Consider the following 20,892-nt stretch of genomic DNA (forward strand, 5'->3'; position numbering starts at 1 on the left):
TTATTTCTGGGCGATATAAACGCACTCCTACGTCGGCTGTCAATAATAATACCCAGGCAGGGAGAATCATAACTTTTAATATTACCATTCCTGGGTTGAGAATGGAATTGTATTGCGTGGAAACTATTTGGGTTGTGCAACTACCGGTATAATGCAGTCTAGCTAGCAGCTAGTTAGCTTACTAAGAACTCGAGTAGACTGTTACTACTGGTTCTGGTCTTCAAAATTACAACTATTTTTCATTAATAATTCTAATGTTCTACGGAGAATATGGAACTACCCCGTTTAATATGCAACTAGATATTCTACTGTAATGCAACCTTGCTCTTACTCCCGGCAATCGACCGTAACGGTTTGATACACTCCCACTACTCTTGAATCAACATCACCTTCCACGCCTCTCGTGCATCGGCCGCTACACAAACGCCACCACAAATAGTGCAGCGAATGATATGCATGAAATATCGCTCAGGTACTGTGTGGCGCCTGACGGTTTCGAATCCGAAGACTGGCTGGGGTTTGAGGATGGGGAAGAGCTGGATGCACCAGACTGGCCGGACGAGCTGGATGAACTTGACGAGCTGGAAGAATTGCTTGATTGGCTTCCACTGCTGTTCCTAAATCTTCAAGTACAGCCAGAGCTCCGTCAACATAATATACCAATAGTGCGCACCGGGGGAGGGGTACTTTGGAGGGTTGGCGGCGCTGGGGATCTCGAGGTCTCCGCCATATACAGTCTGTTTCTGGTTTTCATCGCTTCCCCAGACCTTGACCACGTCTGGGAGGACCGAACGCCCACTAATATTGAGGGACGTGTTTGGGACTGGCTGTGGGGCCCACTTCTTACTGTGGAGGATGCCGGGGTAAGACTCGTTAAGATAGACACCATCTAGGTTAGGGTGCTTGCGGACAACATCCTTGGTTTTGTTCGCAACGAGTGAGAAAACGTTGGCTCCAACATCGTAGCGGCCAAGGGTGTGGAGATCCCAATTCGCTTCGATCGTCGATATTTCACTGTAGTGATCTGGGGTTGTTAGGTTTATGCTTCCTGGAATTGGAATGGTAATATATACCGTAGTAATTGCTATCTGTGGTCCCATGGGCGCCCTCCGGTACGGTGCCCCCGAGAAGGATACCAACAACACGATTTGGTCGTGTGTATGTGTGGTTTTCATCAAAAGTAACAAGTATTAGAGTGTCCTGGGGGGTAAGCTAGGAACCTGTGGTAGACTTTCATCAAGAAGCTATATACCTTCATGAAGTAGTCGTTGGTGAGAAGTGGCTCCAAGAAGGACCGTGTCCAGGCGCCAGCAACAGTAACAGATGTATCATGGCCATCTAGATAAGGTCAATAGAGGGCAGTAGCCATGAGCGTTGCAACTCACCTGATGTCATGTTTGGGGTGATGAAAATCTGGTTCCCGTCAGTCCCACATCGGACAGTTCGGAGAAGTCACAACTTACCCATTGCGGCAAATTTTTTGCCTCCAAGTCCGACCAGAACAGAGTCAAATTCTTAATCTTTCCTAGACGCTCAGGGGCATCGGCGACAGAGTTGAACATGACAAGAGGACTAGGATATCACCCGTTAACCCTAACCCGAAGTAATGATCAAGGTCACGCTTGCTCACTTGTGCTTGCGAACATAGGCATTCGCCTGGGTCCGCTGATTTCGGTACTCGTTTCCCGTGAAACCAGTGTATGGCATGTCCTCCTGATATTCTCCCCACGAGATACCCTTATCCTCTAACAGGTCGGCCACACTTGAGATATTTGCCGGGAGTTTGTTCATGTTATCGTTGTTTATACCAAAGTATTCACCACCAACCGAAGCGACATAGTTGGGCTCGCTAGGATGAGTGAGGGCAAAATAATTCGACAAGAGTATGCCTGCGACAAAGAGAATCAGCGACCCGGACAACGCGCGTCGAATTAAATAAAGTAAGTATCACCCTTTGTCGCAAGCCACGAGAGGTTTGCTGAGGAAAATACGTGTTAGTAAGAATGAAATCCAAGCTTCAAAGGTTCAGGTTTCACTCACGATCCCCAGCCGCTTTATCATAATCAGTATTCTCGAGCCAAATAGTGACGAAGCGGTTGAATACTTTTCCTTTGACATCACTAGCAGAGGCAGTGATAGCTGCTGCAGCCGCCAGCAAACACAAACCCGGGGAACGCATTTCGTGATTCTTTTCTCTCGGTGTGCAAGCAAAGGGCTATTATGAATGAACAAGAACAAACAAAAAGGTTTCGGGAAAGAGTGGCGACGGGTAGAACGAGGGTACCTGTAATTAACAATTCCCCGACACCGGGAAAAAAGAATATTATTATCGTTCCTCCCACGGACATCGGATGTCAGCAGTGAGAAGGGCGGATCCTTCTTTATCCTTCCTCCCCTAGGGGAAAGGGTATGAAGTTATTGATGGCAGTGAATAACCAACCGGCTGGACGGCAGGCAATTCAAGACATGTACGAGTATGGTACTGCTAGTACTAGTACTCGTACATTGTGATTCTAGGATGAGCAGAAAATCATAGACACCGCACCAGGGTCCAAAGTGCCGCCATTTCCGTTGGCCGCGTGGATGGGTCCGTGCTACCAGATTGGCCAAGCTTGGGTGTAGATCCTTGGGTGAAAAGCTTCTTCCCTACCCATCCATGGGATGGTGAGATAAGTGGGCCTGACATCTTACGGCACCTGGATTGGATAAGTTTCTCCTCCTCCATCTTCAAAGACAAGCCCCCCCCACAGCCATGACCCAGCACCGTATCTACATCACCACAACTATCCGGCCGAAAAGCGATGGCAGTTTACTGGAAGCTCCCAACTTCTGAAGGGGAGAATGCTGCTGTTGCTTCCGGTACTCCTCAACTGACAAGGCTTGCGAATGTCTTGAGAGCTATATCCCACACTCTCGGATCAATCTCGTTGGCTTTCGTCTTGAGTGTCTCCTTACTAGGTGGCCCGGCTGCTTTCAAAACCCTCAGGGGCCCTGGATTCCGCGTAGAGAAATCCTTTAGAAGAGACCCTTCAGACTATGTCCTGGACAATGATTGGGACGTATACTCAACCTCTACAACCCGAAGCTATAACTGGACCATTTCTGAGATTGAGGCTGCGCCCGATGGTATGATAAAGCCTTCTCTCCACCTCTTTCCATAAACCCCCGGAAACAAGCTTTTCTAGATCTCGCATAAATTCTAACCGAGTCACAGGTATCCTGCGTACGCTCATAGTTATCAACGGCCAATTTCCGGGGCCCCTCGTTGAATGCAACGAAGGTGATACCATTGTGATAGATGTTTACAATGGTGCCACTAATTCTACTTCGCTTCATTGGCACGGGCAGTACCAGAACGGAACAAATTGGATGGACGGGACTGCGGGCGTTACAAATTGTCCCATCCCCCCTGGCAAGTCATTCCGTTACGAGTTTACCGTTCGGGAGCAATGGGGGACATACTGGTAAGCCCCAAACTCGTCACCAAGGGTTCCACAGTAAATGCCCATGATAATGATGCTTAGGTATCATGCGCACTTTTCAACATCGAGGATAGATGGGTTATTTGGCCCATTTATAATCCATTCGCCGAAGGAGAGCATTCAGGGCGATACGGATAGGATAGTTATGGTTCATGACTATTATCACGACCTATCGGCTGCACTTTTGCCGCAGTACCTTGCTCCAGACAGTGAGAATGATGAGCCTGTTCCGGATGGTGCCTTGATAAACGGCATGGGTATCTGCTCCACCTGCGAGCCCTCTTTAGGCAAGCTTGCCACGTTCGGTTTGGATAGAGGCAAAACCCACCGTCTAAGATTCATCAATGTTGGAGCCTTTGCTGAATTTGACGTGGGGATTGACCAGCACGAGCTCTCACTCGTCGAAGTTGATGGTGTGGAGGTTGAGCCCTATAGCCTCCACAGGTTTCGAATTAATGTTGCTCAACGATACTCGGTTATCCTTCATGCAAATCAACCCACCAATTCGTACTGGCTGCGTGCCCGGATGATTGCTCATTGCTTCGCTGAGATCCCGGAGGATTTGAGGCCGGAGGTACTTGGTATCGTGCGATACACTTCTAACGAGGAGGCACCAACCACAAAGGGATGGGGGGAGGCGATGGAGCTGGAGTGCAAAGATCTCAACACCTCCGAGATTGTCCCAGCGGCTGCCATGTCCGCTCCTGAGCCTGATGTGCTCATGTACCTCCGAAGTAACTTTGAAATCGGGGCTTACCGCTTGAGCAGGGGGTTCTTCAATAAGACTTCCTGGCGCCCTGCAGAGGTACCCACGTTACTACAAGCCGTTGGTGGGCTCGCAAGAGTTAACATATCGTTCCCATCTGAGGGTGTCCTCCCGGTGTATGACATCAACCGGCAAATGGTTTACAGAATCGATGGAATTAAGACAGTCGATCTCCTGATTGATAATTTCGACGACGGGTGAGCTAGCCGTCGAAATTAACTCAGACATATACTCACTCATCCAGGAACCATCCTTTCCACCTTCATGGTTACAAATTCTGGGTCCTAGGACAGGGGCGCGGATACTTTGACAAGTCAACATACGCTGCCCTAAATACCACAAACCCACTACGCCGTGATACTGTCACCATCGAAGCCTACGGTTGGGTCCTTATTCGCTTCGTGGCGGATAACCCTGGGATGTGGGCTTTTCATTGTACGTGCTTCTTATTACAACGCTTGGCCACACACACTAACTCTTCCAAGGTCACATAGCATGGCACGTAGAAGCAGGAATGCTGATGCAATTTCTCACTCAGCCAGACATCGTTGCGCGCTGGGAAGCCCCCGAGGATGTAAAAGGGTTCTGCGCCCATCCGGAGGACCAGAGGGGTGGTGGGATACCCGACGAAGACTTTTATGAGCAGGCGAGGGGGCCATCGGGTGGTGAATGATTTTTCGGTGGCTATAATTTTGAGTTACCTTTGGAGTTCGGGCTCGTTGTAGGAATATCCATCACCTGTATCATATAAGGATTAAAGACCCGGTACCACGCAGACTTAACGCACACCGGAACGCCAGTTTTCGAAGAGACCACTTGATAGTATCACCGCTGGTAGGTTCTTCACAAATACAGTGGATATTTATCCTGGAGCTCTCTTGTTCCTTCGCATTACAGAACCCGAGGGCGTACGGGGAATGTACCTGTTCATGACTGCTACGCGATACCACTGCACCTAAGTTGCCTAGACTAGCGTATTACAAAAGGAGTAGCAGACATACTATTCCGAGATATCTTATCCGAATCAATCATTTTCTACAGTAGTCTACACCTTAAACCCCGGAAGCATGGGCCCGTCATCGGCCTCACTCAACCATCTGCGAGCTTAAATCTTAGAAAAAGTGAAACCACTACTGAAATGGAAACAATCTGGGGTAGGAAACGAAATGAAGAGATAGTGGGAGGACTGGCTATCCGAAGTGCAGAAGTATTCTGTTCATGAGTGTGAGTGTGCGAGTGAGAGGTATGATGTAAATTGCTGTGGAAGATTTGGGAGGAGATCAGTGACAAAAGTGTCGGTAATTTGCATTCTATTAGCGGAAAGCTGATCAATGGCTCTCGAGGTCTACCATATATCACAATGCCCAAGACTTGTCCCGGAAAATTTCTTTAAATTCCAGGAACGAGCAAAACGAATCTATGACGGAACTTTAGCTTCATAATAAGCTGGGTATTTTTGCTTTCCAGCTATCTGAGATCTATCATTGTCCGTTTCCCTTGTAATTCTCATCAGGGAAGAAAATCTTCCTCTCGACACCCCTCTCGGTCAGTACCACCATGCGGATAACGCCGCCAGAGCTTCCGTCCCACTTAACAGCCTCGGCTAGAGCGCCCTTCACGAACTCAACACACTCTCCCTCTGTCATATTTTCTTTCCAGTTCGCATCGCAGTAACCGTAGATGTAAGTCGACCCGGAACCGCCAATTGCGTAACGCTGCTTATGAAGCGAACCTCCGAGGGGAATCGAGTATACCTCACCTTTATGGCGGGCATCGTAGCCAGCGATAATCATACTAGCCTGGAGTTGGTCTTTGTTTGAATAACAGAGCTCTTGGAAGATTGAGGCTGCGACTTGGGTGGTTGGAGGTTCGTGGTTTTGAACACTATAAGCAGGGGGTTAGGCTGGGCAAAGGGGCATAATTAGGGCAGGAAAGACGGACTTATACAACTGCAGGTAGTAATGGACAATATCGGCAATGGCCTGGGTATCAGCAGCAGATCCGGATCTGGGATTTAAGTATTAGAATTGGCAAGGCACTAGAAAACACATGTAGGAGAAATCGAAGCTCACCGGCAACACCAGATGGTATCATGAACTTGGGTTAGCTTATCCGTTACTCGATTGGCGATATAAGCGCCAGTAGTTGTTCGGGAGTCGGCGCCTGAGATATGATTAGTCCTGAAAATATCCCAAGAGTGCTCCGATAAACACGTTAGTGGAGATGATGACGAACCAAGGATAACACCGCCATCAAAGAGAGCTGCCATACTGTTTGCAAACCATCAGTCGAAGCGGGGAATTCGGCATGACCGCAAGAGAATCGCCTTACATGGAAGTCCCCAAGCTGAGAAATATTATGTTAGTTTGTCCCCCTTTTAAATAGTTATTTGGGTGATAAACTTACTTGACTTCGCCTTTCTTCAAGTGCTCCATGTCGACATGAATGCCATCTGAAGAATCAATAAGCAAGAGCTCAAAATCGATAGAAAGCTTCAACATACCTATACTAAGATTACCAGCTGGTTTCGATTCCATGATTATTTCGATACTTTGGATATTCAAGATGAAGGGTGGGAGAGATGAAGGTAGATCTAATGGTAAGCTTGGTGATGTTGGGGATGCTTGCGCTGCTGCGGGTCCGTTGCAAGGAAGGTGGGGAGTGTTACCCTCCCATTCAAAGATCTTATCCCCAATTTCATCCTATGAACCTCCAGGTGTCTTCACTGAGAAGCAATCTTCGCCCTGCATCCAGCTTTTCGGTTCATTTCCGTCACCCATTTCCTTAACGCATTCTCAGTTCTGTTTTTTTGCCTCAACTCTCTACATATCGGCTTCGAATTCAAACCCAAATTATTGCGGAAACCTTTGTCCAGAATGGCTACCGCACGCCAAACACTGAGAGATCGTCAAGTCGGTAGGTGTGTACTCTCCTGCTAGCTGAGCCTATGCCACTTTGTTCCGGCTTGCTAATCTCTGTTCCTTTTTTAGCATCTATCGAAAAGATCCTTAACCTCAATCACGAACAGGCGAAACACGAATCCGATATCAACGGCTTAGTTCCTTCGTCCACTCCCATCCTGAACGACGAGGGTGAACCTATATGGAAGGTTTTGGTTTTTGACAACCTGGGCCGAGACGTCATATCTTCCGTCCTTAGAGTACAAGACCTTAGGAACTTTGGTGTGACTATACATCTTAACTTGCTCTCGTCGCGCCACCCAATCCCGGATGTGCCAGTCGTATACTTTGTCGAACCGACAGCTGAGAACATTACAGCTATTTCCAACGACTTGACTAACAATATCTACGACATCGCTTATGTCAACTTCCTATCGTCAGTTCCACGGGCTATTCTGGAGGACTTTGCGGCATTGACTGCTCAGAACAACACCTCTGAGAAGATAGCCCAGGTTTATGACCAGTATTTGAACTTTGTGGTTTCGGAACCGGATCTGTTCAGCTTGAACTTGAAAGATGTTTATTACACGCTTAACTCGGCTCAGGCTGCCGATAGTGCTATTGAACAAGCCATAGATAAAGTCGTCGGTGGTCTATTTTCAGTAGCGGTTACTATGGGTATAACCCCCTTCAGCCTTTACAAACCTCAAATGTACTGACTCCTGCATTCAGGATCTATTCCTGTAATTCGTGCGCCTAAAGGCAACGCCGCCGAACTAATAGCCCAGAAACTTGATCGTAAACTCCGGGATCATGTCCTTAATTCCCGCGATAACAATCTTTTCTCAGCCCGTGCTGGCGTCACTAGCACGGCGCAGTCCCGTCCAGTCTTGATTATCCTTGATCGCAACATTGACCTAATTCCTATGCTTTCACACTCATGGACATATCAATCGCTTGTGCATGACGTGCTCAACATGCGTTTAAATAGGATCACTGTTGAGACAATTGAGGAAGGTGGGAAGGTTAGCAAAAAGAGTTACGATCTAAATTCAAGCGATTTCTTTTGGGCCAAAAATGCAGGAGTACCTTTTCCACAGGTAGCGGAGGACATCGATACGGAGTTGACTCGGTATAAAGAAGATGTTGCGGAGATCACCAAGAAGACTGGGGCGGCATCATTGGAAGATTTACAGAAGTGAGGCTCACCACCTCTCGCTGGTTCTGGGAAATTTCTAACAGCTATAGTGACATCGGCTCCTCCGCCCAACATCTGAAAGCAGCTATTACTCAACTCCCACAACTGCGCGACAGAAAGGCTGTCTTAGATATGCACATGAACATTGCTACTGCCCTTCTTAAAGGCATTAAGGAGCGTCAGCTGGATAACTTCTTCCAAATAGAGGAGGCCATCACTAGGCAGAATAAGGCACAGCTGCTAGAAGTTATCAACGATCCGGAGAGAAAGAATCCGGTCGACAAATTGAGAATGTTTATCATCTGGTATGAGAAATTTCTTAATGGTGTTGTATAGTCGCCATCTAATCCAGACACTAGGTACTTGAGCACAGAGAACGACGTTAGTAGGGGTGATATGCAGGAATATGAGGTAGCCTTGAAGGAGGCTGGATGTGACCTCGAACCCCTGGCCTACGTCAAGAAGTATAAACACGGATCTATTCTCGTTAAGGGGAAATTAGCTAATTTTGGCATTAGAGTTCGCGAAATTACTCGTATGACAATGATGGCATCGGCACCCTCTCAACCTGCCGCCCAGAGTGCCGGAGGCGATCTCTTCAAAGGTTTCAGTTCAATCTCCAACAGATTGACGGATCGCCTCAAGGATGCTGGTGCGCTCGGTGGTGGCTTTGAGAATCTGATTTCTGGCGTCAAAAATTTCCTTCCGGTGAACAAGGACTTGACGATCACTAAAATTGTTGAATCTCTGATGGATCCAACATCTTCGTCCACCTCAGCACTTGCCAAAACCGAAAACTATCTTTACCTTGATCCTCGTTCATCCACTTCTCGCACAGGACCGTCTACTCGACTCGGACCAGACGGTAGACCGATCGTTGGAGGACCTACTTTTGGCCAGAGAAGACAGGGATTTACCGAGGCAGTGGTATTCACGGTTGGTGGAGGCAACATGGAGGAATATGGAAATCTGCAGGAGTGGAGTAGAAGGGTAAATGATGCCAGCGGTGCAGGAGGCACCAGGAGGAAGGTAGTCTACGGAAGCACTGAGTTGATTAGTGCGGAGAAGTTTGTGGGAGGAGAGTTGAAGAGGTTGGGCCAAGAAGGTTAGAAAAATGTGGCTGGTGTGAAATGAAAAAACTAGGCGCATGGGAACGAAAAATAAATGGCTTGGAGACAGTTAACTAACCTGCTTATTAAAATTTTCTGATGGGTATTTTTATTGCACCCTGTACTTCTGCGTTATTCTTAAAAATCACGCAAATCCTGTCAATATTCTTCCCCTCCTTTTTTCCCGAAATTGTAGGCTTTATTCGTTCAAATAATATACAGTTCCAGAGCCTTAGTCAATCGTTCGCATAGCTATGCGGTAGGTTTTCACAGAACATCACTCGTGCAATGTCAAGTTACTAAACAATGATAATCACCAAGCTTTTTCTGTCTCTAGTAGCACTTTTAATTCCCAATGCAAGTCAAGATCATGACAATATTACATCTATCCTAACCCTCCTTCGCAACAGCATTCTTAGTCTGAGTCCACATATACTCCATCTTGGCCCTCTCCAACCGCTCCCTAGCCAACGCATCACTGGGCACTCGCTCAGTAGTAAACCTCTTAAACCCCTTCTGGCGGACCTCGCCCTCCCAGACCAGCGTGCACATATTTTTCGTCATGTCGACCGCCTGCCCTTCTTCCTCGGCCCCTGCATCGCCCTCGACACCTTTAATCCGTTCTCTAGCGGTGATGCTCTCCTTCCAGTCGATCCTGTTCACCATCAATTTACGGAACTTTGTGATGGAGTGGATCCCGCCCTCTACAATAACGAGGTTGAATTTCGGATTGAGAATGCAGATCCCCGTCAAGGCTAATTGCTCCGCGTTGATGTTGATCTTGTACCTATGTCTCCCGTTCGCTAACGTCTCGATGCGGAAGACGAGGACGTGGATGCCACGGGCTAGGTCCTTCTCCTGGTTCGCAGCGAGTTTTTCGTGGCGTTGTTGTTTCGTTAGTTTGCGCTCTTCGTTCGCTTTCAAGTGGCCCTCGTGACGTTCTTTGATTTCACGGTTCACGCGTGCTTCCACTGCCGTGGGGTCTTTCACGGCTTCTTCTCCGAGAACTCGCATTAAGTTTGATTTCTTGATCTTCGGCGGCGGTGGGGGTTCTAGGCCGAGGCGGACTTTTGCTTGCTTTTCTTTCAGGGCTTCGGCGCGGCGTTGGCGGCGGACTTTCTTTTGCTCTTTTTTGGTCAGGGGGAAGGGTTTCATTGGCGGCGCAAGCTGGTCTTGTGGTGGGGCAAGGAGGACCGGGTGTTGGACGTAGTGAGTTACTATTGTGTCGGCAGCAGATATTAGGAGGGATTCTGGGGTTATTGTCTCGTATGAGGGAGCAGTTGTGAGGCCTTGGTCCCACCACTCAATTTCAGGGGGTGGTTCACGCTGTGACAGTGAATTAGCGAGCATATATACATATGGGGTAAGGAAAACTTACAGCAAATGCCTTATCTGCGTGCATGTCCTCATCAATCCCCACCTTCCTGGCCGCCTCCGCAATCCTTTTCTTCATAGCCTCCAGAGCAGCTTGTCTACGCAGAGCATTTGCCTGCTCAATGTATTTCCCCTTCTGATTGAACGCCAAAGCTTTGCTAATCCTCCGGGGCGCAACAACCTTCGACGCAAGATTCGGATCAAAGTAGGGATTCTTGGTGGGATCCGTCATATCCGCCGAGGGGCCCTGAATCTCCAGCTGCTTCTTTCCGGACTTCCCCTTCGCCCGCCGATTCGCCATGGTAGTTGCAAACTTTGGTGGAATCCCCCCCTTCCCACGCTTTGCCGATCCTGCGTCCCCACCATCGCCTAGCAGCGCGGGGTGAAGTCCCACATCCAGCCCGCCACGCGCCTTGGATGCCTCCTCGATGTCCGGCTCTTCCCTCCTGTACGCACTCAGCGGCGGCCTGGGTGGCCCGCCTGCCGCGAGTCCGGAGGATCTGGATACGGCTCCAGACACACGAGCCCTCATTGCAGCGATCCTGTCAGCGGCGGATTGTGCGGCGGGAGGTGGTGGTGCCGGCGGGGGTGTTGGGGATGCGGAGGATGGGGCAGACGCCCTGGCATTGTTGTTTAGCTTTGCGGCGACGGCTGCTGCACGGGCACGGGCTTCCGCTAGCATCTTTTGAATGCGTTCTTGGTCAACTCCCTGCTTTGGCTTTTTGGACGAGATTGAGGGGTCCTCTTCTGGGGGCCGCTTAGAGGGGATCATCGAGGCCATGATGAGCTGTGGGTGTGGCTTGTAGTCTTGGAAAAGTGGAGATGGTGATGGGGGTTGGTTGCTGGTTTCGGGGAGACTGACAGGATTTATGTTGACCTGGAGCGCGAAAGATAGAATTAGTGAAGGTTGAAAGACTGCCTAAATGGTGTCACGTGTTTGTCTTGGCGGGGGCAAAGAAGTCAGCCACCCCTGGATGAACAACACTCTACGAGTACGAGGACAATCAAAATCGACAAAGAACGACGATTATATTTTTCTCAACTAGCTGTTCACCTCTACGTCAAACAAACCTATAACTACACAACCACACAACTGCACCCACAAATGCCCAAGAGGAAAGTGCCACCCACCGAAATGTCATCAGAATCGATCGCTCCCGGACCTCGTCACTCCAAACTCTCAGAGTCCGAATCCACCGACGCTTCAGACGCAGCGGCAACCCCAGAATCCTCCGATGCCGCTCAAAAAACTAAAGAGCGTGCCGAACGCTGGAATGCTCTAAAATGCCGTGCTGTAACTACCCCCCTCTCTCTTACGCTCTGTATTCCCTAATTAACCTACCTCCTGATGGCAGAAAAAATCCGCCGAAGTAAACCGCAAAGAAGTCTACGCCGAGCGTCGCCGTCAAGCCGTAGATCCTTCAGAAACCTCCCGGCTCAACCGCAAGCGCGACGAGGCGGAATTCAAACTTGCCAAGGCCGAAGCAGAAGATGACGGGGAGGACTTTGAGCGAAAGAGAGCGTGGGACTGGACCATTGAAGAGAGCGAACGTTGGGATAAACGCATGGAGAAGAAAAAGAAGCATGTTGAGGACGTTGCTTTCCAAGGTTTGTCCCACCACCCAACACATAATAACAATGATTTCATGGAGGACTGGCTAATCTGATGCTGAGCAGACTACACCCAGACCGCCCGCAAAATCTACAAGAAGCAGCTCCGCGAATTACAACCCGATCTCGAATCCTACGCCGCCGAGAAAGCAAAGTTAATCCGCGACGGGACCATTGTCGAGACCGAGGATGGAGAATTGATCGCCGTGGATCGCGATGGGGAGTTCTACGCCGACACCAACTCCCTTGGCTTCATTGATAACAAGCCCAGCAAAGGCGCCGTCGATAGGTTAGTCGGCGACCTTAAGAAAGCCGAAGATGCCCGCATGCGCAGGCGCAAGGGCGGCGATGAGGAGGATGTGACCTACATCAATGATAAGAATAAGCAGTTTAATCAGAAGTTGGCGAGGTACTATAATAAGGTATGTTCTACCAACATCCTGGTTATACCCCCCCCCAGGATGGGTGGATGGATGCTGATGTTCGGGTTTAGTATACTGGGGAGATTAGAGATAGCTTTGAGAGAGGTACTATGGTTTAGAGATGGGTTGTTCGTGACATTGGCTTGGCTGGCGTAATGGTTGGAAATGACACATCGAGGGGCTAGTTAGCGGCAGTTTGTGCTCCCTTGTTGGTAGTGTTTATTCTACAGATGTAGTCTACTCGAGTAGAAGTCTTAATTTAGTGGGTGATCTGCGCAGATTCCTTTGCCGCTATTCTTTCTGTGAGCAGTGATGATAGACTGCAATATGAGGGCTTGTATGGTATGTTATAAATTCAGCGATATGATACTTGAAGTTTAACAGCTCTTAATCTTAGGGATCGGTAGAAGTCCCGATTCCAGGGTTTATCCCCACGATCCGTGCTTCACAGCATGTCTCCGATCCCACATCAGAACGCCACCCACCACCACATCACTTTATCAAGAACTTCGGCACCAGTATGTAAACTGACTGTAAGATTCAAATCTTGATTTTACGATTCTCGAGAAGCATCTCCTTGTTTATGCTCGGGCAAGGACTCTGGAAAGAGGGAAGGAGGGGGGCCATTTTACCAACATGTAGCTAGGTAGATCTCATGGCGGCATTAATTATTTAGGATATCACGAAATGCTTGTACAAACCTATTTGCTTCTACCATAATGGTTACATGAATTCCCAATAAAAGAAATTGAAACCCCAACCCATATTTTTAATCCGTAAGCCCGCGAACATAGAAGGAAAACGTGTTTAGTACAAGCGCTTAGGAGGAGACATCGAGGCTTTCTGTAGACAAATCAGCAATTCGCTACCAAAACCACTTAGAAACAGAATAACATACGATAGTCAAAGACCCAACGTTCTGCCATCCCTTCTTCAATAGGGAAACCAAGTAGTTTATAGCAAGCATGATATTTCCAATTAATTGGTCCTCAGTCATGCCAACATTTCCAACAGCAACACCCAAGCAGAGAACCTTCTTGAGTTGGAACTTGATGGTGCACTTGACGTCGTTCACCTTCTGGGCCAAATCTTCGGCGTGGGAAATGGGAGTGGGGAACTTTCCAGCCTTTGACAAACCGGGGCCGAGGAGACGGGGGATCTGCTTGATGAGCTGCTCGGAGGCGACGAAGGCATCGTACTTGCGGGCAAGCTTCTTGATGAGTTTCTTGTTCTTGTTAAGCTTCTTCAAGTCGTCAACTGACATGGACTCAAAGTTGTGGTGCTTGGCGCGATCGATGTCGTGCTGGTCTCCAAGGATACTAAATCGCCATTCATCTAGAATCAGTTGGCTACTCTCAATCACCTTTCTTCCGCCTCGTTGTTTTCGCCATCAAAAGAATTCAAGAGTCAAGGGAGGAACTGAATCTTCACCAGATAGACATGTTTGGCCGGGGAACCTGGGGCAACTTGACAGTTCCAGAGAAACGCTTGTCACGCATGGGGTCATAGTTCTTGAGTCCAATTTGGAGCTCGACGGTCTCGAGGAAGTTCCGCTTCTTCTCATTTGTGGAGTACTCCAATAGCTCCTTTACGTTTCCACGCACTCCGGCTGTAAAACGTGGGAAATTAGCAATTTTGTTCAATAGCTTAATTATGACGGGAAGGTTGACGAACCGACTGTGATTTTGGACATGGTGAATCAGTCTTCCAAGCGAATTAATCGTTGGTGGGGAATTTGTGGAATGTCGAGGAGTGTTGAGTAGTGAGTCTGGAGAAATTTGGAGGGGGTGAATTTTACAGTTGCTCATGGATTGTGTGTGCGGAAGACTTGGCGAGTTGGCAGTCACGGATCGATTAGATTAGGTAACGGAGATCTGGCCAAGGTCAGACTCATGGATGATCACTCGGCCAGCTAACTAGTGCCCTTAAGATTCGGCAGCACCGCTTTCTGAATAATGCCAGATAAACCCTAGAGGAGCTGTAAATGGTCCGAAAGTACATTGGGCTCAAATATCCAATTCCCGTCGCTGAACCGAAAGCTATCAACCCAACACTCTCCAAAACATGGTTTATGCACAAGCAACAGCTACAGAAAAGCACAAACGTCAAACTCGATCCCTATCATCCGTTCCACAAATAACTCTATACAAGAAGAACAAGAACCCCATCATGGCCGCAACAACCCCCGAAACAATAGTGACTTGGCTAATGGCTTTCCACGCCAACTCTCCCTTCTTCCCTTCCTCCCCAACCTCCCCCCCAGCATCACCCTCACCCTCCCCGCCTCTCTTATCACCCTCCCCTGTTTCCCTTGTCTGCCACCTACTCGCCGTATTTGCTGCCGGTGGGGCTTACATCGCAGTCTTCTTGGGAGCGTAATTGGGAATGAATCGACTGGGGCAGTGCACTTGCTCAATTCCCAATTCTGCCGCTAGGGAAACGATATCCTCGTGAGACTTGAGATCCTCCACCTTGCCGAATGTGTTGATGGAGGGCTCAGCTGGTGCAGAACTGCTTATCTTTGAGAACTCTCTGGTGCTGCTATCCCGAGTAGAAGTTGTGGTAGGAGAGCCTAGCCCCGTGGGTGTCGCGGCAATGGAGGTTGGAGCAGAAGCACGTTTTTCGGTTGAAGTAGAGACATTCAAGTACGTTATTGGTTGGGGTAAGAGGGGTGATGGTATCGGCGTCTCTTCTGGGTTGATGTTCAGGGCTTGAGGGGGTTCTGCAGTTGGTTTTGGGGCTTGTGCTCTCATGCCGCCAAAGTGGACGAAGCTTCTGTGTGAAGGGATAGATGGAATAGGAGTCTGCGAAATTTCCTCCCCCGGATTTGGCGGCTTCCTCTTCTCTATTTCTGCTAAGTGTTGGCATAGATTCTCTAGCATTAGCCACATCCCCCACCGCGACAGTAGATGTCGGGTGGGAAGTGATTGTGCTCGGAACACCTTCAGCATTCTTTGCCGAAACCGTGACCGTAACCTCATTCGTCTCCCCAGTAACCGTGACCTCGGATCCCGTGACTCGCACAGTCGCCGTCTCAGTGCTCTCGGGGGGCGCAACAGTGCTGGTTCTAGTTGTTACTGTAATGGCTTTCTTGGGTTTGACGCTTTGACTAATATTGATCGGGCCGAATATTCCGTCTAGAAGGCCGGTGTCAACACCCTTAGCCGTGACAGTTACTGTCAAGGTGACGGGTTCTAGTTGAGCTCCTTCTGTGACAGCGGGGCCAGGAACAGTGACTGTTATCGTAGTTGGAGGATCGCAGAAGTCTCCCAGGCCAGGGCCGAAGATCGGAGGATCATCGAATTGAGGGGACGAATCAGCCGAACGGGGGTGGTTACGGTAATGGCTATGAGAGCAGGCATGTCCGATTGGTTTGTTAGGAAGGGGTGAAGATGCGATATATTGAACGAATGGCAGGATAAAGAGGAGTTGTAAGGTTTGCATATTGGAACTTTGGTGCTCGGTGTGCTAGGTAATTGCTTGAGGATGGCGGAAGCTCCGAAAGGTAGTGCTGGTGCTTTTCTTATACACCGAGTTGGGGTAGGCATTGTGAAAGTTGTGAGCTGGATACTTGGTGATTGGTGGAGTACTTATAGGTTGGCTGGTGAGGAAACGTGGAGGATAGATCTGAGGTTGGTAAATAGCACGTTCCTAGAGTTCAAGGTTGGCGCTGATTCAGGTATGATACCTTGCGCGGAGTATCTGCGTGAAACGGTCCCATCTAGCCTCCCAAATATCGCGCTGGGGGCTAAAAGAGGAGGTTTAAGTGTCTGAGTATGAGGTGGTGATTGGAGTTGAAACATGAATAACATTTCTCCACCACCATGATACCCTTCTCCCCAGCATTCTTTAAGCCCCCACGAGTAAGATGTATACAAAATGGACTTCTATTGCCTCAGCTCAACTTGGCTAAGGAATGGGTTTTCGGTTGGAATTTTGGACGCATCCGGCTTGGTAGCATCATCATATCTGCAGTGCAATGATATACCACCTTATGACTGCCTTAACAGATCCGTGAGATGGTCAGACTATAGCCACAAGACAACATTGGAATCAAGCAAGGTTAATTTGGTTAATGAGAAGGCTCAAGTAAGCTACCGGTACTGCCGGTAGGTGTTGTGTCAATCCGGTGGGTGGGTTCTGCGATAAGGCAGCCAGAATGACTTAAATTTATGTATGAACGAGATGATTAGGGGATGCGCCTGCGGCTCTTTGACTACCTTTTTCAACCCCTCTACGCCCCTTCCCCAACCACTCAATGGTGGGAATGCGGCGTTATTATTTTATTCGAGCGCAGTAGAACAGCCAGGCTATCAAATGAAGAATACCGGTGCAGGAGGAGCATGTCACGGGGGAGGCAATCCAAGCAAAGAGGAGTGAAAGAACTGGAGAAATATCATACCGGTATCATACCCGCATTTCGCCTCACCAAAACTCACTCAGATCGGCACATTTTTTCCCGTTCCGCGTTGGTGCGACGTGCGTCACCCTTTCTTCGTCTCGTCTTCCTTCGCTTCCTAGGCCCAGACTGACCAGGTCACCAGAAACCCTCTCTCTCACCCTCTCTCGCTTTCTTTCTTTCTTTCTTTTGATAATTCTTGAATTCACTCCTCTTTTTGCCCCATTTCCTACTTTGGCGACTTCATCTTTCTCCTTTTACCCTACCGGGTACCTTTCTTTTTGTTGTCACTATGGCTAACGCATCTCCTCCGCCACCCTACTCTTCCTCCTCTTCGTCTGCTTACCCACTGAGGCCTTTAAAGTCCGCTCTCCGGTCGCGCCAGCAAAGGCCCCCGGAAGTACTTGAGCGAGAGCGGATACTTCTCGCTCGCCTCCAAACCGTTGACCAGCCAAGAGAAAAGCCCATCCGTGACTTTCTTGCAACACGTTTCTACAAGTTTGTCCTTCTTATCATTCATCTACTTTTCAGCATATACCTGAAGTTCCGATGGGCCTACCACAACATTCTCAACCGCGGACTCTCCATTCTTTATTACCATCACCGAACGCCACAGTTGATACAGAAGGATGTGAAGGAATTGGAGGAGCGGGGAAAGTTGCCGGAGCATGTTAGTGTTGTTTTGGAATATGAAAGGGGAGGACTGGATACGCTTATCGACGAGGTCTCCGAGATTAGTTGTTGGTGTGCAAGCGCTGGGATCAAAACCTTGAGTGTTTATGAGCAGACTGGTACATTCGCTAGTTGTGATTACACACGCATATGGCTCACAGTGCTGCATAGGAATTCTAAAATCCTACATTTCCACATCTCACCGTTCGATCTCTCAGAGGCTCCATAGCTATTTCGGAAAGTCCCGGCCAAGCATTCGAGTACATGCGCCCCCATTGTCCTCTCTCCACGAACCTGGCGAGGAGGGCAGAGAGGTTGACTTGGAAGTTATCCTTATTTCCGAAGAGGACGGTAGGGAGTCGCTGGTTGATTTGACCAAGACTTTGTGTGATATGGCCCAGAGGGGGAAAATATCTTCAGAGGACGTTAGCGTTGAATTGATTGATGCCGAAGTTACAGGTATATTTGTTCCCCGAACATATGATAGGTGGTGTGACAGGTACTAATGAGTTCTAGAAAACACTATTTCCGAGCCCGACTTGCTGATTTTATTCTCACCCTCAGTTGTTTTAAGAGGATACCCTCCATGGCAAATCCGGTTAACAGAGATATTGTATGTTTTTTCCACGTTGGGTTAAGGAACCCGACAGCTAATATCTTCTGCAAAGTCATGTGCAAGACAACTCAGGGGTTGGCTACCAAGTCTTTCTTAGGGCATTACATAGATTCGCAAAAACAGAGATGCGTTTTGGGAGGTAGGGCGCCTTGCCGATTGTCCTCTTCCCCCCTTCCCTACTCTATCTCGTTCTCTCTTCTTGACTTCTTTTGAGCCGACTGGTTGCCTTTGAGCGTATATATCACATATTTTTCCTTTTTTTTCCATCCAGGAAATCGTAGGGTGATTTGGATTCATAGACTACGGGCTTTTCATCTCACTTGGTCTGGTTAAGGGTAGAATAATAAGAGCTGCGTGGATACCGAGGTATGTGAACGATTGCGGGATTTCCGTAGCTTGTAGCCGTCGTGCCAGAGTTATACAGTACACACAAGCAATTAGGCTTCTTCGGTGCTGTTTATATCCTAGTCCGTCGGTATTAGTAGAGGGCCTTCCACGTGATTTTATAGATGTGCGCAAAGACATTTATAGAAGATCACCAAATCTCAATCCTATTAAACAGGTTTAGACATGCTATAAGAAGCTTTGCTAGAAATACTTTGCTTACTTGAATAAATATACTAGATCAACAGAGTAGACACTAATTTATTGTTAAGAGTTGACACCTGACTTTTTATTTTAAATATTAGTATAAGAGACGATATTTCTAGGAGGATCAATACATTATTATAATTATGAAGGCGAAAGGATGGTATACCAGTACTAGATATTAAATTTTTATTTCAGATTTATTCTTCTCCACCCCATGATATCTATTACATTCTATAAAAAAAAAAAAAAAAAAAAAAAAAATCTCAGCTCTTGTTAGGAGTACCAGGACCCAATACCTAGGAACCACCCTAAGTAGGGTAACCCTACCGGGAATTGGAATCTCTGGTCTCCAACACCCCCCTCCAGCCCTCTTGTGGGGCCCACATGTCATCATATATATTGATCTCAGTTGTGTCCTGTAACTATAATCCTACAGAAATGAAGGTGTAAGAATAACACTGTATATGTTACTGCTATCTGTCTGAGTGGATCCTGTTTATAGGTTATATGAGAGGGGACTTTCAGCCAGGTCTGGGAAGTAGAACACAGTATATCTGTCAACTACTCAGAGAGTTACTAGGCTTCAAAGATTTTATGCCTTCGGCATGGGCCGTAGGTAACGGGACGTTTTCGCACAAAGAGATGGTATTGAATAGTAAAAGTTCTCAATAAGAATCCAATACATTCGTACCTATCTTACGATAATCAGAAGAGTCTAGAAATCTGAGCCACAATACCACAAAAGCCAATGGACTTCGTAGAGTATTACAACTAGGTTGAGGAATGCGCCAAGATTATGGGAATGATTTCCAATATTATAACGGTGAATGAAACCCTGTTACCCATAGTAACCAAGAGTTACTAACTGAGGGATTATCTATCAATCTGGTAGAATAGCTTTCTGCGAATTAGTAGAAAGTTTTCTGGAAGAAATCTGTTAGTTGAATATGGAGTTATAGAGGTTTAAAGTCAGGTGACTAAAGAAGGTTGCAATTACAACTACCTCCACAGATACAACCCACAATGAAACTGGTCATTTCATCAATGACAGAGACAATTGGGGCCAACTCAGTTCAACTTGAGAATTAGGCCATAAGTCTAAAGACTCTGATGATTAGATAATTACTATTAGGAACAGCATTACTCCTGGTTAGCAATATCATAATTACCGAAGAGAGTATGGTAATTTTCAGGGCCTCTAAGTGTTCACACCTTTGAAGAACACCTGACGTTGCGAGTTATAATCAGAGAGGTACATATTTGTATAATAGATATATATAGTCCATGAATACTCAGATGCAAAATATAAATATTGAAGTGTCTTTCAAGCTTTTAGACACCATCAAGCAATGGAGAAGAGACCTTAATAATATAATATTGTCTTTACAATTCTATTCTACTTTCTACTTTACTTTGCTCTTAGTAGTTATAAATGAAATGAGTGAATTCTGAGCCTTTCTAGACAATCTCTGTCTGTAGAAATAAATCTTGATTGGACTAGACAACTCTGAAGTCTATCAGGTTGTCTCCGTCTAAAAAGTAACCTTACTCAGAAGTGGAAACTCTAGTCTCCAACACCCTGTCTAGTCCCCTTATGGGGCCTGCACGTTATCATATAAACTTTATATCCTTTCGTCCCTGTGAAAATAATGCTACAGGATTTAAGAAGTCAAAATAATACTAATAACCTTCCCGGCGGTCTGTCTGGCTAGGATCCATTCATGGGGAATATGAAGAGGGGGCTTTCCGGCT

General features: G+C 47.6%; 11 protein-coding genes; 4 read left to right on the top strand and 7 right to left on the bottom strand.

Annotated features, from left to right (window-relative positions):
• Positions 1–52: 52 nt before the first annotated feature.
• Positions 53–1,791, bottom strand: GSTUM_00002905001 (uncharacterized protein; the record flags this gene model as incomplete). XM_002836469.2 has 6 exons in its annotated part: positions 53–1,024; positions 1,074–1,200; positions 1,253–1,338; positions 1,386–1,413; positions 1,464–1,572; positions 1,631–1,791. 6 exons carry the CDS (start codon positions 1,789–1,791, stop codon positions 618–620), a joined length of 918 nt encoding a protein of 305 aa, XP_002836515.1. The 3' UTR covers positions 53–617.
• Positions 1,792–1,802: 11 nt separating this feature from the next.
• Positions 1,803–2,592, bottom strand: GSTUM_00002906001 (uncharacterized protein; the record flags this gene model as incomplete). XM_002836470.2 has 3 exons in its annotated part: positions 2,041–2,592; positions 1,952–1,978; positions 1,803–1,889 (listed from the first exon to the last, which is right to left on the bottom strand). Exons 1-3 carry the CDS (start codon positions 2,116–2,118, stop codon positions 1,803–1,805), a joined length of 192 nt encoding a protein of 63 aa, XP_002836516.1. The 5' UTR covers positions 2,119–2,592.
• A 209-nt stretch (positions 2,593–2,801) lies between these two features.
• GSTUM_00002907001 (uncharacterized protein) lies at positions 2,802–5,116 on the top strand (the record flags this gene model as incomplete). XM_002836471.2 has 5 exons in its annotated part: positions 2,802–3,126; positions 3,215–3,464; positions 3,525–4,445; positions 4,493–4,683; positions 4,734–5,116. 5 exons carry the CDS (start codon positions 2,802–2,804, stop codon positions 4,919–4,921), a joined length of 1,875 nt encoding a protein of 624 aa, XP_002836517.1. The 3' UTR covers positions 4,922–5,116.
• Positions 5,117–5,683: 567 nt separating this feature from the next.
• Positions 5,684–6,863, bottom strand: GSTUM_00002908001 (uncharacterized protein). XM_002836472.2 has 7 exons: positions 6,752–6,863; positions 6,655–6,700; positions 6,580–6,594; positions 6,484–6,518; positions 6,321–6,411; positions 6,190–6,255; positions 5,684–6,132 (listed from the first exon to the last, which is right to left on the bottom strand). Exons 1-7 carry the CDS (start codon positions 6,783–6,785, stop codon positions 5,730–5,732), a joined length of 690 nt encoding a protein of 229 aa, XP_002836518.1. The 5' UTR covers positions 6,786–6,863; the 3' UTR covers positions 5,684–5,729.
• Positions 6,864–6,984: 121 nt separating this feature from the next.
• Positions 6,985–9,683, top strand: GSTUM_00002909001 (uncharacterized protein). XM_002836473.2 has 6 exons: positions 6,985–7,164; positions 7,239–7,826; positions 7,881–8,346; positions 8,397–8,651; positions 8,706–8,810; positions 8,865–9,683. Exons 1-6 carry the CDS (start codon positions 7,125–7,127, stop codon positions 9,454–9,456), a joined length of 2,046 nt encoding a protein of 681 aa, XP_002836519.1. The 5' UTR covers positions 6,985–7,124; the 3' UTR covers positions 9,457–9,683.
• Positions 9,684–9,845: 162 nt separating this feature from the next.
• GSTUM_00002910001 (uncharacterized protein) lies at positions 9,846–11,680 on the bottom strand (the record flags this gene model as incomplete). XM_002836474.2 has 2 exons in its annotated part: positions 10,834–11,680; positions 9,846–10,781 (listed from the first exon to the last, which is right to left on the bottom strand). Exons 1-2 carry the CDS (start codon positions 11,608–11,610, stop codon positions 9,846–9,848), a joined length of 1,713 nt encoding a protein of 570 aa, XP_002836520.1. The 5' UTR covers positions 11,611–11,680.
• A 153-nt stretch (positions 11,681–11,833) lies between these two features.
• Positions 11,834–13,139, top strand: GSTUM_00002911001 (uncharacterized protein). XM_002836475.2 has 4 exons: positions 11,834–12,123; positions 12,185–12,437; positions 12,504–12,862; positions 12,934–13,139. Exons 1-4 carry the CDS (start codon positions 11,935–11,937, stop codon positions 12,979–12,981), a joined length of 849 nt encoding a protein of 282 aa, XP_002836521.1. The 5' UTR covers positions 11,834–11,934; the 3' UTR covers positions 12,982–13,139.
• Positions 13,140–13,550: 411 nt separating this feature from the next.
• GSTUM_00002912001 (uncharacterized protein) lies at positions 13,551–14,126 on the bottom strand (the record flags this gene model as incomplete). XM_002836476.2 is given in 3 exon segments in its annotated part: positions 13,551–13,705; positions 13,761–14,033; positions 14,049–14,126. 3 exon segments carry the CDS (start codon positions 14,124–14,126, stop codon positions 13,670–13,672), a joined length of 387 nt encoding a protein of 128 aa, XP_002836522.1. The 3' UTR covers positions 13,551–13,669.
• Positions 14,127–14,130: 4 nt separating this feature from the next.
• GSTUM_00002913001 (uncharacterized protein) lies at positions 14,131–14,629 on the bottom strand (the record flags this gene model as incomplete). XM_002836477.2 has 4 exons in its annotated part: positions 14,537–14,629; positions 14,358–14,471; positions 14,294–14,328; positions 14,131–14,181 (listed from the first exon to the last, which is right to left on the bottom strand). The coding sequence occupies exons 1-4, from the start codon at positions 14,553–14,555 to the stop codon at positions 14,131–14,133; spliced, it is 219 nt and encodes a 72-aa protein (XP_002836523.1). The 5' UTR covers positions 14,556–14,629.
• A 538-nt stretch (positions 14,630–15,167) lies between these two features.
• GSTUM_00002914001 (uncharacterized protein) lies at positions 15,168–16,306 on the bottom strand (the record flags this gene model as incomplete). XM_002836478.2 has 1 exon in its annotated part: positions 15,168–16,306. One exon carries the CDS (start codon positions 16,304–16,306, stop codon positions 15,404–15,406), a length of 903 nt encoding a protein of 300 aa, XP_002836524.1. The 3' UTR covers positions 15,168–15,403.
• Positions 16,307–17,484: 1,178 nt separating this feature from the next.
• On the top strand, positions 17,485–19,047 carry GSTUM_00002915001 (uncharacterized protein). XM_002836479.2 has 4 exons: positions 17,485–18,052; positions 18,105–18,392; positions 18,450–18,546; positions 18,602–19,047. Exons 1-4 carry the CDS (start codon positions 17,554–17,556, stop codon positions 18,690–18,692), a joined length of 975 nt encoding a protein of 324 aa, XP_002836525.1. The 5' UTR covers positions 17,485–17,553; the 3' UTR covers positions 18,693–19,047.
• The last annotated feature ends 1,845 nt before the right edge of the window (positions 19,048–20,892 follow it).

This window comes from Tuber melanosporum (assembly GCF_000151645.1).
Source record: "Tuber melanosporum whole genome shotgun sequence assembly, scaffold_149, strain Mel28".
Classification (NCBI taxonomy): Eukaryota; Fungi; Ascomycota; class Pezizomycetes; order Pezizales; family Tuberaceae; genus Tuber; species Tuber melanosporum.

Coding starts and splice junctions, on each gene's coding strand:
- GSTUM_00002908001 (XM_002836472.2), bottom strand. CDS start 6,785: ATGGAATCGAAACCAGCTGGTAATCTTAGTATAG. Junction 6,412..6,483: donor TGATGGCGGTGTTATCCTTG/GTTCGTCATCAT, acceptor ATCATATCTCAG/GCGCCGACTCCCGAACAACT. Junction 6,133..6,189: donor TACTACCTGCAGTTGTATAA/GTCCGTCTTTCC, acceptor CCCTGCTTATAG/TGTTCAAAACCACGAACCTC.
- GSTUM_00002909001 (XM_002836473.2), top strand. CDS start 7,125: ATGGCTACCGCACGCCAAACACTGAGAGATCGTCAAGTCG. Junction 8,652..8,705: donor TTGAGAATGTTTATCATCTG/GTATGAGAAATT, acceptor TCCAGACACTAG/GTACTTGAGCACAGAGAACG. Junction 8,811..8,864: donor CCCCTGGCCTACGTCAAGAA/GTATAAACACGG, acceptor TTTTGGCATTAG/AGTTCGCGAAATTACTCGTA.
- GSTUM_00002911001 (XM_002836475.2), top strand. CDS start 11,935: ATGCCCAAGAGGAAAGTGCCACCCACCGAAATGTCATCAGAATCGATC. Junction 12,124..12,184: donor ATGCTCTAAAATGCCGTGCT/GTAACTACCCCC, acceptor TCCTGATGGCAG/AAAAAATCCGCCGAAGTAAA. Junction 12,438..12,503: donor TGAGGACGTTGCTTTCCAAG/GTTTGTCCCACC, acceptor TCTGATGCTGAG/CAGACTACACCCAGACCGCC.
- GSTUM_00002915001 (XM_002836479.2), top strand. CDS start 17,554: ATGGCTAACGCATCTCCTCCGCCACCCTACTCTTCCTCCTCTTCGTCT. Junction 18,053..18,104: donor GAGTGTTTATGAGCAGACTG/GTACATTCGCTA, acceptor AGTGCTGCATAG/GAATTCTAAAATCCTACATT. Junction 18,393..18,449: donor GATTGATGCCGAAGTTACAG/GTATATTTGTTC, acceptor AATGAGTTCTAG/AAAACACTATTTCCGAGCCC.